The sequence below is a fragment of the Mus caroli genome, unplaced genomic scaffold (assembly GCF_978045245.1).
Source record: "Mus caroli unplaced genomic scaffold, Mus_caroli_1 scaffold_4, whole genome shotgun sequence".
Lineage (NCBI taxonomy): Eukaryota > Metazoa > Chordata > Mammalia > Rodentia > Muridae > Mus > Mus caroli.
The window spans coordinates 16,838,820-16,853,083 of NW_028227259.1; the positions used below are offsets into that span (position 1 = coordinate 16,838,820).

General features: G+C 38.3%; 1 protein-coding gene across 1 annotated transcript in view; it reads right to left on the bottom strand.

Annotated features, from left to right (window-relative positions):
* Nucleotides 1-14,264, bottom strand: part of Sema3d (semaphorin 3D) — a 199,440-nt gene that overhangs the window by 66,426 nt on the left and 118,750 nt on the right. Inside the window, exons 5-7 of the mRNA XM_021162841.2 lie at nt 14,044-14,163; nt 5,960-6,053; nt 3,623-3,751 (exon numbers count right to left, since the gene is read on the bottom strand). Of these exons, the coding sequence (XP_021018500.1) occupies nt 3,623-3,751; nt 5,960-6,053; nt 14,044-14,163 (343 nt within the window). The remainder of the gene's footprint in view (nt 1-3,622; nt 3,752-5,959; nt 6,054-14,043; nt 14,164-14,264) is intronic.

A 14,264-nucleotide genomic window follows, 5' to 3' on the forward strand; every position in this document is an offset into this window, starting at 1 on the left:
TGCTGTTTTTTGTTGTTGTTATTGTTTTGTTTTGTTTCTTTCGAGACAGGGTTTCTCTGTATAGCCCTGGCTGTCCTGGAACTCACTTTGTATACCAGGCTGGCCTCGAACTCAGAAATCTGCCTGCCTCTGCCTCCCAAGTGCTAGGATTAAAGGTGTGTACCACCCCCAACCCCCACCCGCAACCCCAGAAAAAAGAATGTTGAGTCTTTTTATTTTGCCTCCTACTTCTCTCACTTTCACCAATAATATCAGTGGTGGTTATCCTGACACCAATTCCAATCTTAGAATGCCAAAAATATTGTTAACAAGTCCCCACTTAAGAGATAATCAAGATTTTCAAACAGGTATTGATATTCAAATAAAACAGATAATGTGTGTGTGTGTGTGTGTGTGTGTGTGTAAGTTGATGTAGTTTAAGAATAGAATAATGATAGAAGTATCTAGAAATATTCTGGGAGGTTAAGTTTTTGGTCACTTTGACTATTAATAAGTAAATATTGTCTTGAATAATTTCCATGAATGTTAGCTCCTCAAATTCTTAAAAAAATTCCTACCATATATCTTTTCGACTACATTCATTTTCTCTCTCTCTCGGCCTCTATATTAGACTCAGCTTATGCTCCTATCCACCATGAAATATTATGTTCCTATCCACCATGAAATACTATGCTCCTATCCACCAAGAAATACTGTCCCTCTCATGTATGATTGGCTGCATACTTTCATATTCTTCTAACTACCTTTGCTACTTTTGTTTCTAGTACCTCTCATTTGTACTCATTTTCTCAATGGACTTGTCCTCCTGTCCACATCACTGTCTATTCGTCTTTAGTATGTCACTAGTTAACTTTAAGAAACATACACACACGGGGCTGGAGAGATGGCTCAGCAGTTAAAAGCACTGACTGTTCTTCCATAGGTCCTTAGTTCAATTCCCAACAACCACATGGTGGCTCACAGCTATCTGTAATGTGATCTGATGCCCTCTTCTGGTATGTCTGAAGACAACTACAGTGAACTCATATAAATAAAATAAATCTTAAAAAAAAAAACAAAAAGAAAAAGAAACACACACACACACACACACACACACACACACACACACACACACACACCAAGTAAAACCATTCTGGTAGTTTCCCAGAAAATTGGGAATAATTCTACCTGAAGACCTATCTATACCCACCCTCTACATATACCACCCCCCCCCAAATTCTCCACTATATTACAAGGACACCTAATCCACTAGGTAATAGCAGCTTTATTTGTAATAGCCAGAAACTAGAAATAACTCAGATGCCCCTCAACCAAAGAATAGATACAGAAAATTTGATTTATTTACACAATGGAATACTATTCGGCTATTAAAAACAAACACACCATGCATTTTGTTGGCAAATGGAAGGAAGTTGGGAATATTATCCTGAGTGAGGTAACCCAGCCAAATGGACATAAGTATTATTTGCCAAATAGCACAATATATCCATGCTAGCTCCACAGACCCAAAAAAGCTCAACAAGGAGGAAGGCCAAATCTCTTGAATCTTGAATCTCTCTTACAAGGGGGAATAAAATAGTCATAGGAGACAGATGTAGAAGGGGAACTGTGTTGGAGAGGGGATGGGAACGAGAAAGAAGCAATGTTCAGGATCAAGTATAGGCAGAGACAGGAGAGAGGGCCAGAGGGCCAAGAAAATGAATGGTGGAGGTTGGGGAACATCTCTAGGACATGCCAGAGACCTGGGATAGGGGAGGCTCCCAGGAGTCTATGGGGGTGACCTTAGCTGAGACTCACAGCAGTAGGGATATGGAACCTGAAGGAGCCAGCTCCTGTAGCCACTCAGGATCCTCAGTAGAGGGATAAGGACATTAATATACCTACAAAACTTTTAACCCAAAATTTGTTCTGTCTGCAAGAAATACAGGGACAAAGATAATGCAGAGACTGAGGGAATGGACAGCTAATAAGATGAAAGTGTTTTCAGCCACCTTGTTCACTACCCTGAGACTCCATGCTTAGCAACATACAATGGACCTACACAGATAGGCAGAGGAACTTGGCTGTGCACTGCCTATCTATGTAGGTCCTTTGAGTAGAGTAGCATTCAGAATGCAAAAGACTTAGAAGTTGCAGATCATTTGAAAAGTGTTCTATTTTTAATTCTACTCAAATAGCAGCAACAATAATAATATTTTAGACAAAACTTGCATACGTAGACTTCTTTAGGGACATGTCATAATGAAGATTGTCTAGATTATCTTCTAACCAAATTTTTATGTGGGGACATTTGCCATTCCTAAATAGACAGATGAAATTTTGTACTTTATTTTAAAACCACAAGAATATTTATATAAGCAGGTATCAAAGGGGACATCTGTGAGGTTGCTCTCAAATCAAGTAATCCTAAAACCCATTAATTTTTAGTAGATTTTTCTTTGGGGCAAGTTTGGAAATCACTTTACTGGGTAAACAAGTTGAATTACAGGTTTTGACAAAAGGAGTGTTTAAAAAAGTGTCTTTCCTTTTGTTTATATTGTCACTGTTCAAAAGACACTCAGAGATAGGAAGATAGCCCCTTGGAAATCTCTGGTTTGGCATTCTCTACTAAAGCCACTAATTTTGCTGGGACTGGTAAATGTGCTCTGACTGTTTAAATAAACTATGTTATTTTCCCCTGTAAATTGACTAAAGTAAGACATTGTGTAAAATAGTCTTATATTAGTCCTTGATGCAACCACATAAATTCTCTAGAGATTTAAAAAAAATCTGCTTTTTAAACCACAAATACCATATGGTATTTAAATATACTAATAATAAGGCAAACCTATATCAATATTTTAAAATCTTCGATTTCTTTTTCTAAAACCAAGCTAATTATAGCATCAGAAATTAGTATTAAACTTATCTCTGCCAAAACATGATATGAACTGGAAAATACTATTTAACTTATACACAGTGTATATAATTATTAAAGCATGTATTATTGCATGTGATTTAAATATGACAAAAAAGATAGCATTACTATTTGTCTCCTTTCTGTTTAGCTAATATGCTTTGTAATTAAAACATAGATCACAGATTGACAGGTGGAACCCTGGCTCTATAGCTGATAGATTTTGAGATGTTGGTCAAATCACTCAATTTTTCACACATAAACTTTACTTGTCTTTAAAATTAAAGTGTTAAAACAATAATGTCTCAAATATCATTGTAAATCTTTTTAAAATCTTTTAAAAAAATAACATCTTTATTAGAGCACAAGAGTACTAAAGATATGTTAAGGTTATAGGACATAGTAACTCTCAGCTATTCACACACACACACACACACACACACGAACACACACACTCACACACACACACACACACACACACGCACACACACATGCACATGCTCACACACACGCACACACACGCGCACACACACACGCACGCACACACACACGCGCACACACACACAATTTCTGGAGGTTAGTCTAATTTGATGTGAAATCATTTCAAATCTATTCTTAAGTGGTGCACTAAAACAACTCTCATCAAACACATTTGGATGCATAGTAATGGACTTCTCATTTTTCCAAAAGCAAAGTCAAAACAAACAGAAAAGAGACATCTCTAACCATTGAGCCAGTAGTGCTCTGAAATGTCAGTTCTGATGTAATGGTGGTCCTGCATTAGCCCAAGAGACCTTGTGAATGCAGTGTCTTTGCCAAGGAAATCAGAAGCTGTTCCAGAGTAGAGGTGCTCATCTGCAAGACACAAAGCAAACATGGGACTGCTAAGACAACAGACATAGATGACCATAACACACCCAGGACATGGTCTGCTTAACACTACAACACGTTGCTTCATACGTTTTTCAGATTCTGAAGGAATAGCTTAGGTGAAGAAGTAACCTGATTAACATTGATAAGAAGAAGCACAACCTAGAAAGCTGGATAGTGAAATTCGTATTTGCTTAACTAACACAACGTCCCAGCCCACAGCTTTTCTTTGTCCAGCCCCTGCGGAAAGAGAGCTGTCAACACTGAAGTCATTCCTGGTAATTATAACATGCCGCATTCCTGGAGATGACCGTGTCTCTAAGGCGCTGATAAACAAAGGGAAGATTGTACTCTGGCTGCATCTTAGACTTTTGGTCCTATGTTATATGAAGCGAATGTTCCATGAAGCAGAGAAAGAAGAATAGGGAGGAAAGGAAAAGAGGAAAGAGGAGTGAGAAGAGAGGAGGGGTGGAATGGGGAGAAGGGACAGAAGGTGAGGAAGAGGAGGAGAGAGGAGACAGAAACTTAGATGTGGAAGAAGAAAGAGCAGGAATAGAGGCAAAGATATAAGGATGGAGAGAGTCTGAGTGGGTTTAAGGATCAATGTCCTCTGTCTGTTTGCCAGTGTGCTTGTCAGCCCTGGGGAGGGGAGGCAGGAAGAAGGCTGTCCTTGCAGCATGATGTGTCGCCCTTCGGAAAGTTAAAACTCTGCTATTTCAAGAGATTTCGACAGGAAGCTTCTTTGGGTTACACCCAAAAATAAAGTGAAAATGACTAATCTATGTAGGTCATTTACATTTCTTAAGTACCTATGTAATGGCTTAGAACAAAAACACCACTGAAATGTAACTTACTGTTGGATCAGAATCTTCAAAACTGTCTGGATGTGAGACACTTTTTAACACTGATTAAAACACTTTTGAATTTCCCTGCTTATGTCTTATAGCTTTCCACTGGACCCTTTAGGATGCTTCAAACTCAATGTCAGTTGCTAGCTACTACAAGAAACAAAATGGGGTAAAACCCAGTGGCATACATTCGGTACAGTTAGCAAACCACCCCCCACCATTGAAAGAAATTTCTCCAACATATCAGATAAATACCAAGGTTTCCATGAGAAATCAATATTTAAATACAGAGTAACAAATGATAGTCAATATAAAGCATTGTAGAAGCCTTCGAGAAGAGAAAGCAATGTATCATTTGAAACATCTTCTACTACAAATATGTTAAGATTTTGTCAGAAAAAGAAGTGTGTTCTAGCCCTAATGTTGACCTGAATGTCCAGGTTCAAAAGCAGGCATGTTTATTTTTGGAGTTATACAGGGATTTCTAAGAAGGGTCAGCATATCCACAATGTGTTGCTTTTTTGTTAAGGGCTTATCCGTCCCACTTAACAGATGAAAATAATCTACAGCATCTACTAAGAAGAAATGACCATGGGTTGTATAACTTCGAAACACACACTTACTTCAAAGCAAAAGTTCTGGTTCTCACTATGTGAAAATTAAAATGTCATGAGACTTCTCTCTTATCATTACCTCATACGGTTGATAGACAAGTTACATAATAAGAGACTGAAGTCATGAACCAATCAAAACAAAGGCGTATTTATAATGTTTAAAATGCAGGGCTCCTGCTGATGTTCTATAGAACACAATTCAAACCATACAGCATTATTTCCTTTCAACAAGACAGTCTTTTCTATGAGAATTTAAGATGTATAGAAAGCTAGACAAGGCTACAGGCATGAAAAAAACTAAACACTCACATTTCTATTAATAGAAATATGAGAGCAAAGATGCCTTGATAGTTTACAGCCATATTCTGAAGCTTGATTCGTTGTTTTTTTATTTGCCTCCTATATAATGCTATCTGTGGCACTTTCCTGAGCACAAAAGGGTCAAAGGGGACTATTAGAAAATCTCAGGTGAGTAAATAGAGTTCTGGAACAAAGAAGTATATTTTTATGGAGCGAATTGAGTCAGACATTTGATTAAAAAGCAGACATGCAGGAATGCTGTCACCCCATTCACATCACAGACAATGACGTTCATATAGTGAGGCTGGTACCAACATGTGGGGAAGGGCTAATCCAATATTCTATTCAATTCAGTCAGAAAATGTGGTTTAGTCTACACAGGCCTTTTCAGAACCTCTCTTAGACACACGACTTGTTTGCACTGATCTTACCTGTCATTACTGAAGCAAAAGGCTGCTGAGGATCAAAGGGACATTTCAGCCTGCCAGACTCCAGGTCGTGCGTGTCTAGTTTAAATGTGAGTTCCTGTGGTAAGAAATACAATGGCATCTTTACATTTATCACAGTCAGCAAGAATATGGCAGGTAAGAGTCGGGTTCCCATTCATTAACTCTATAAAAATGAACTGAGCACACAGCACCTGCATTGTGCTGTGCCTTAACTCTTACATAACTGTTATATCTCCAAGGACTCAGGTTTTTTTTGTTGTTGTTGTTTTTGTTTTTGTTTTGGCTTGCTTTTCCTGTTATCAAAGGATTGAAGTAATATTTTGTTTGAAATGCATTTTTTCTGGGTCACTGTTATTACAAAAATACAACACAGTAGGAGAGGACTCCCCTAGTCCTGCAGAGACTTGATGCAGCAGGGTGATGGACACCAGGGCAGGGTTGGGGGTGGGTAGCATCTTAGAGTCAAAGGGGAGGAATGATGGGAAAAGGAACTCTGTGAGGAGGGATCAGGAGTGGGGCAGCCTTTGTATAGAAAGAAAGAAAGAAAGAAAGAAAGAAAGAAAGAAAGAAAGAAAGAAAGAAAGAAAGAAAGAAAGAAAGAAAAGAAAGAAAGAAAGAAGAAAGGAAGGAAGGAAGGAAGGAAGGAAGGAAGGAAGGAAGGAAGGAAGGAAGGAAGGAAGGAAAAGGAAGAAAGGAAGGAAGGAAGGAAGGAAGGAAGGAAGGAAGGAAGGAAGGAAGGAAGGAAGGAAGGAAGGAAGGAAGGAAACAGTATTTTCAAAGATTGTTTTTCTTGTGTTCAATGTGTATGTGTATATCTTTTAACATGTGTGTGAACACATTCATTAAGATGCCTACATACATGTGTGCTCATAAATATGGAGGACAGATGTCTTCCTTAATTGTGTTCCACCTCCTTCTTGAGAAAGGGTCTCCAGGTATTACATGAAGCTCACTAATTCAGCTATAGTGGCTGACCAGCAAGCTCAGGGACCATATCTCCATCTTGTCCATGCTGGGATTACAGACATGTGCAACATTGTGCATCATACAGGTTGTGGGGCTTGAGCCTAGATCTTCAGACTTTCACAGCTTACACGTTACCAACTGAGTCTTACTCCCGGCATAAGTTTAATTATCTAGGCTAATAAACCCAAATTTTTTTCTCACTATTTGAACCTCTCTCTCTCGTGTGTGTGTGTGTGTGTGTGTGTGTGTGTGTGTGTGTGTTTGACTGTGCGACTGTATATCTCTATGTGTAGAGGCCAGAGGATGACTGCAGATACAGGCCCTCACCTTGTCCCCTGTTTGAGACAGAGTCTGGGCTGTGAGCACCTGAGGATACTTTGTCTCTACTTCCTATCTCACAACAGGAAGTACTGAAATTATGGTGCTTCTGTGCCTGGCTTTATAGAGGTCCTGTGTATCTAAATATTGTTCCTGACACTTGTGTACCAGTATATTTTACCTGATTAGTCATTTCACAGTCTCCAATTAACTATAAAAAATAAACTTTCAGTCCTGTGGTGATGGAGCATTCCTAGAATCTCAGCAGTAGGGAGGCAAAGGCAGTCAGATCTCTGAGTATGACAGCAGCCTGCTTTACAAGTCAGTCAGGGTTACACAGATTAACCCTGTCTTGGGAAAGAAATAGGTAATTTAATAAATAAATAAATAAATAAATAAATAAATAAATAAATAAATACATCTGCTTTTTGGTATGGTGGTGCATACTTCTGGGACTGCAGCCTGAGAAGAAGAGGCAGAAAATTCAGGAGGTCTGAATTTTGCTACATAGAGAATTTAGTTATACCCTGTCCTAGAAACAAAACAAAACTACCCTGTCCAATAAAAAAAAAAAAAGAAAAGAAAAGAAAAGAAAAGAAAAGAAAAGAAAAAAGGGAATTTGCTATGTACTATTTGCCCTTTCAGCACGATTATTATTTATGTAACTAAGCCTTTTCAAGTATACCACACTGTTTAAGACTGGTGACTTTTAAAAAATGCTAAATGGTATAAAAGTGTCCTTAAAAAGGCAGTGCATTTTCATAGATGTTGACTCATGTAGGGGAAAAAATATCCTGTTGTAGTATTTTCACTATTATGAAAACACTGTGTGTGAAAGAAACATAGTTATTTTGGCAGTAGAATCTATTTTTATAATAGTGGCCACAGACAGAATGCCACTGGCAAACTTTGGATATTCTGGAGAAGGTCGTCTTCTGGAGAACTTTCCAAGAAAAATATGCATGCATAATGAGCACAGCCCCATGATCCCTAGAGTCTCATAACAATGACAACACCAGCTTCCAGCAGCGAGAGGATGACTCAGCCTATGCAGCAAGGAGAAAAATGCACACTGCAGGCATTTTGGACAGCAGATCTGTTATAGCAGATCAGCTCTTACATCAAGAAAGAACCACCCATTACCATTACACAGAAAGCAAGCTGGGAACCAAAGGGGACAAAGGACACCAGGTTATTTTCTGAATTAAATTGTCATTTGCAATCCCCCTCCCCTTCATTTTGAACAAGCCTGAAAGGAACTGTAGTCCAGTGAAGAACAGTGACAGTAATTTAAATGAGACTGGTTAGGAATTGGTATTCCATAAATTAAAACAGCCATGCTTTAATGCAAATAATGGCACCTAGTAGTTCAAAAGGAGTTAATGAACATTTAGTCACTTGATTAGATTATTTACAGAATTTTCACCCCAAACCTGCCATAGAACTACAGTTTAGGACAGATAGTAGTGGTACATGCTTTTAATCCCAGCTCTCGGGAGGTAAAGGCAAACGTAACAGAGTTCTGAGTTCCAGCCCAGCCTGGTCTTCAGGGCAGGTTCCAGAACAGTTAAGGCTAAACACAAGAAAGTCTGCTCAACAAAGCATCCTGCTTTGCACTCAGAACTGTAAAGGCAAAAGTGTCAGGTACTTTGCTCAGTGTCACACAGCTATGGATAGAAACTAAAACAGCCTCATAGTTTCACACTCATGGATTTAAAAATATACTGGGAGATATAGTCTCAATGTCGTCATGTGGCATGCTGAGACACAAGAACTTTTATTTATTTGAAATTGCCTAAGGAAAAATGATAGTGGATCCTAGACATAGAAAACAGTCCCAGAAAGAATGCACTGTGTTTCCAAACTGTGACTGGGGAATGACTGGGAGCAGGGCTGTAGATAATGGTTGTTGTGGATATTTACCTGTCACTAAAAGCCCATTATTTTCCACTGGCCAAACAGACCTGTTGACTCTAAGGCATCAAATGAGATACTGGAAAGGGAAACTAAATTCTGCTCCAGATCAGTTATTCATACATACAGACAGAAAAACAGACAGGCAGACAGACACACATAAGACAGACAGACAGATGGATAGAGATAATTTATTTCATTATTATCCTTTAGAAGCCTGTTTGTTTCTAATGAGAGACAGAAAGAAGTGGATCTGGTGGAGATATATAAAAAACCTAGGAGAAAGGCATCGTACTAAATAAACTGAGAATTACTCAGAATTTTGTTTTTAAATAAAATACTATTACATTTCAAAGAGACGCACTCATTGTTGTATTTGTTGGTATTGAAGAGAATAGCTTTCCTGTAATCTCTTGGAGGACACAGCAAGAAAGCAAGTCTTCGTGAATCAGCTCCAAGGAAAGAAAATGAAATGAACTGATGATTCAGCACATTTGCTGAGACAATCAGAAGAGCACAGACTTTTAAGTTTCTAAACTTCCATTGTGTAAGGTATACTTCACATAATCCATTTAGTTTAACCAATCACATAAAATATATGTCATTGGACTGCATATATAGAAATATTGTTAGAAGTTGGAAGGTGACTATGTAGGTAAATATGGCTCAGTAAATATTAAAATCCTGAGAGAGTCCTATCCTCAGGCCTCACGCTGTGGAAGGGCGAAGCCTCTCCCCGACATTGATCTTTGATCTCTACATATGCTCCACAGTACATATGTGACAATACACATATACACGTACTCACACACACACATTTACACACTCTCACACGCAAACATACACACACACACACACACACACACACATTCACTCAACACACAAATACATATTAAAATGTATTTAAAAAGTTTAATGACACATTCCATAGATACTTTTAATTACCATGTAAAGCACTGTGAAACACACCCCATTTAATGTTGAGCTCTTTAAGCCCTCCCTATAGGGGCAACCTCTGCTTTCAGTTCTTTTTCCCTTTTCTTTTCCCTCCCTCCCTCCCTTCCTTGCTGGTTTGGTTGCTTGCTTTGAAGTGAGGCTCAGTTTTTTATAGCCCAGAGTGACTTGAACTGCTTATGTAGTCAGGATTGTCTCTGATACCTCCTGATCCTCCCCCTCCCATCTCCCAAATATTGAGATCCTAGGTGTGTACCAACATGCTCGGCAAACCCCCTAGTAAATAATCATTACAATGTGCTCAGTGTTAGAGACATCAATGTACGTTTATGTACTATATATTATATAAGGTATATCGATACGTTATAACATTATTTTATAAATTGCATAAAATGTGTGTGTGTGTGTGCATGAGTGTGTACGTGTGTATATCACATTACCTTTCTATGTTCTTAACCTTAATGAGTAAATACTACAATATTCCAAAACATAATAAATCGCCCCCCCCCTTTTTTTTTTTTTTAGAAAACAGAGATTTTTTTTCTTACCTAATAAATCCTGATTATGGGTTTCTCTTCTCAACTCCTAGTTCCTCCCTACTACTCTCTCAGGATCCATCCCCTCTATGTCTCTCATTAGAAAGCAAACAGGCTTCGGAAGACTAATAAAATAAATTAAAATAAATAAAATATTAAAATAACAAAACAAGATAAAATAAAAACTAACACTTTCGAGTTGGGAAAAACAGACGGAAGGAAAGGAGTTCAAGACTAGGGAGAAGAAACAGAGACAGACTCATGAACATTCAGAAATCCCATAAAAACTCAACTAGAAGCCATAATATATGCAAAGTTCATATAGGGTAAAAGGAGTATGCGAGGTACACATGAGACAAGGAATCCCCAAAGACGCCTTTGAGTTTATTTTCTGTTGACCAGCTACTGCTAGGCATGCAGCCTACCCTTAAGAGTAGTTTGTTTTTCCAGTGAGAGTGCCTTGGAGAAAAATAAATTTTCACTTGCAAGTGGTTATTTAATTGGCGATAACTTCTGGAAGGATGGAGCATGTGTCCATTTCCCCTTTCAGCTCTAGTGCCCCAACTGGTATAGAGTCATGAAGGCCCTTGGGTGTGCTGCCTCAGTCTCTGTGAGTTCAAATGCGTGGTGATCATGTTGTCAATCACTGTGGTTACTTGATACTTAAAATAACTCTATACGCACTCATTCTTGTTATCATCACACATTACTGAACAAACAAAAGCTTAGAAAGTTTATGCTATGTGCACAAAGTCTTGGAACTGGTAAATAGTCAAACTTGACTCTTAAACCTGTTACTGAAGCTGTTGACAGGCGCTATTGCTTCACATTGAGATATATTTGAAACAGTATGTTCAAATGTAGAATGTGCTATTATTAATATGCTACTTTCTCTACAGGCCTGTTACTGGTCTTATCACAGTAAGTAGCATCAGTAAGAGGAGGTTCTGTAGCTAAGCTATAGTTCCATAATTGGTTCTTGATATGTCAATAGAGAAAGCTGGGAGCCAATTGCCGGGCTAGAAGGGACAGATGGGTCTTCCACGTCACAGATGGAAAAGACAGATGCGAGGAAAGAGAGAAAGGCTTTTTGGCCGTGCTTTGGAGGAGAAGTAAGCAGCAGTCAGATAAGGTTTCGGGGCAGCTAGAGCCTGCAGCCTCCAATACAAGCCGGGGTCAAGGATCTTGGTGGGGGCTAGCCGATACAAGCCACTAAGTTTAGGGCTGGAGAAAAAAAAGGAGATAATAATTGAGGACGGCATGCCTTTCCAGGCAGGAGATTCTGCGCCCAGAAATTGTGCCTAGCTGGCAAGTTCTAAAATAATAAGACTGTCCGTGTGTCCTTTATCCATGGATTCTAGAGCCTCAGATTGCTGGTAATGCAACCGCTCCCAGAACAAAGGTAGGTAGAGAGAGAGAGAGACCTGGCTGGGGCTGGTTGGGGGTTGCAGCCAATCCTAGAGCCAAGAAAAGTGAGTAAGAAAGAGAATCCTGGTCTGTGCTGGCGACGCTGACCCAGCTAAGCTGGGTGAAACAAAAGTGAGCAAGGTAGCGGCCATGGTCCTTGGAAAAGCGTGATTTTAAAACTACACACAACAAGCATCACCTTCCAAGTCCCTGTGGTTCACCTTAGATCACCCTCCTTCTTCCTGTCACTGCTCTTCCTCGCACCTTCCCAAGGGTGGCTTCCCCCAGCCCTCTGCATACACTCTGCATTCCCTCTTCCCATTCTCTTGAGCTTATTTATTCAATTACTCCATCCAAGTAGCTTATCTATTTGAAGTGGAAATGGTTCCTAAACTTCTGAAAAGAAAATTTTTTGGAATTAATGATACATAAAATCAGTGAACCAGGCATGATGAAGCCGGCTGCCTGCTCTCCAGACCAGCTGAAAGTGCCGAGTCTCAATAGACCTTTGCTCTCATAATTCTCTTATTATAAAAACGTGTAAATTGGACTGCCTGGGCCTTCCTGACAACTCCCAAGCTAAGTAATTAGCTACATCTAAATTCCCATTTAGCAAGCTTGACTTTAAGAGTTAGAGAACGTTGCTTCCCTGGGCAGGTTGTGAGTTTGGCCTTTCGCCTCAGGCCTAAATACACACATAAGCCGTGGGGTGCCCCTGTAATTATAACCTGTGCTGTGAGCTACTGTTATATATTGCCCTTCATCAAAGCTAAGTGGGAGAACATTACACCAGCAAGAGAGAATGATGGATTCCGTTGCCAAATCTCCCAGTGTTTCAGAATTTAACTATCAGGGTTGCTTTATTTTCAAGCAGTTGAGTCGAGGCTGGTTAGAAGAGTTGGTTAAAACGGAAAATTTCTTCTATGGTCTCAGTTGTAGGTTTGATCTCTGCATGAATTAGCTTAATTGGCATGAAGAAACTTTTGTTTTTATAAGCCCAGACTTTACTCTCAAGCACACAGACTGCAAATGTCTATGCTTATACATAAGAAATACATGCATAAACTTGAGGATATCCTCTACAAAAGAAAGATACAGCACATGTCTAAAGCTCAGCTGGTCATCCTGGCTGGGGATTCATACTGCCCTGCTTCATTTCATAGTTGGTCTGTTTATAATAGACCACCAAAAATCATTTTTACTAACTAATTTCAGTGTTTGTAATGTTCCAAAGCGAGGGGTGGAGAAAGGGGGTGGGGGGAGGGGGAGGAATGCATGCAATGCACATGACAGTCTAGGACACAGAGAACTTAAGAAATTCATTTTAGTTAAAATTCTGAAATCTGAATGTTTCTCATTTATTAGAAATGCTCATTGATATCTGTAATAAATTAGTCTTAACTAATACATCCTCATTAATTTAACCCAGAAAACATAATGATTTCAATATGAGTGTCTACATAGAGTCAAGAAACTATTCAAGTTCTTTTTACTTACTATTCATCATTATTAACAAATATATGAGGTCAATGTTAAAGGACAAAATGAAAATTTTATAATATTTCATTACTTTATAAGATCATATACACATAATGCATTTTAGAGCATCATAACTTATAAATATATATGTAAATTTATATGTCTGTTTACACATATCACTAAAAGGGAATGCAGGTAGAGTAAAAAAACATATTTTAAATTTTAAATTTTCTTTCATTAAAACAAGTTTTAATCAAAACACATAAATATACTGTATTAATGGATAGTCTATAAAATATTTAGAAACATGAATCAGAACTTAAGGTATGTTTTCTCTATATTCAATTGTCTATATTTTGTGGAATAGGCATTATGTGATAAGATAGTGCAGTAAATTATATTTTCTAAATTATAAATTTAGAAAATTTATATAATTTAATAATAATATAATAAAATATAATTTAGTAAATTATATTTCTATTGTTTCCTTACCTCCTTGTTGGCTCCGAGATCAATGTACCCACACAGCGGATGAAACGCTCCAGTTCCACACACGTAAACGTGAGTCTTATTATAGGGTTGAAGCACACGGATGAAATTTGCACATTCTGTCTATAGGGTACAAAAATGAAACGCATTATTATATGGCAAAAAGATAATCATTCATAGTCCTTGTTTTGAGGATAAATCAATTATCTGGAATAAGAAAAAAA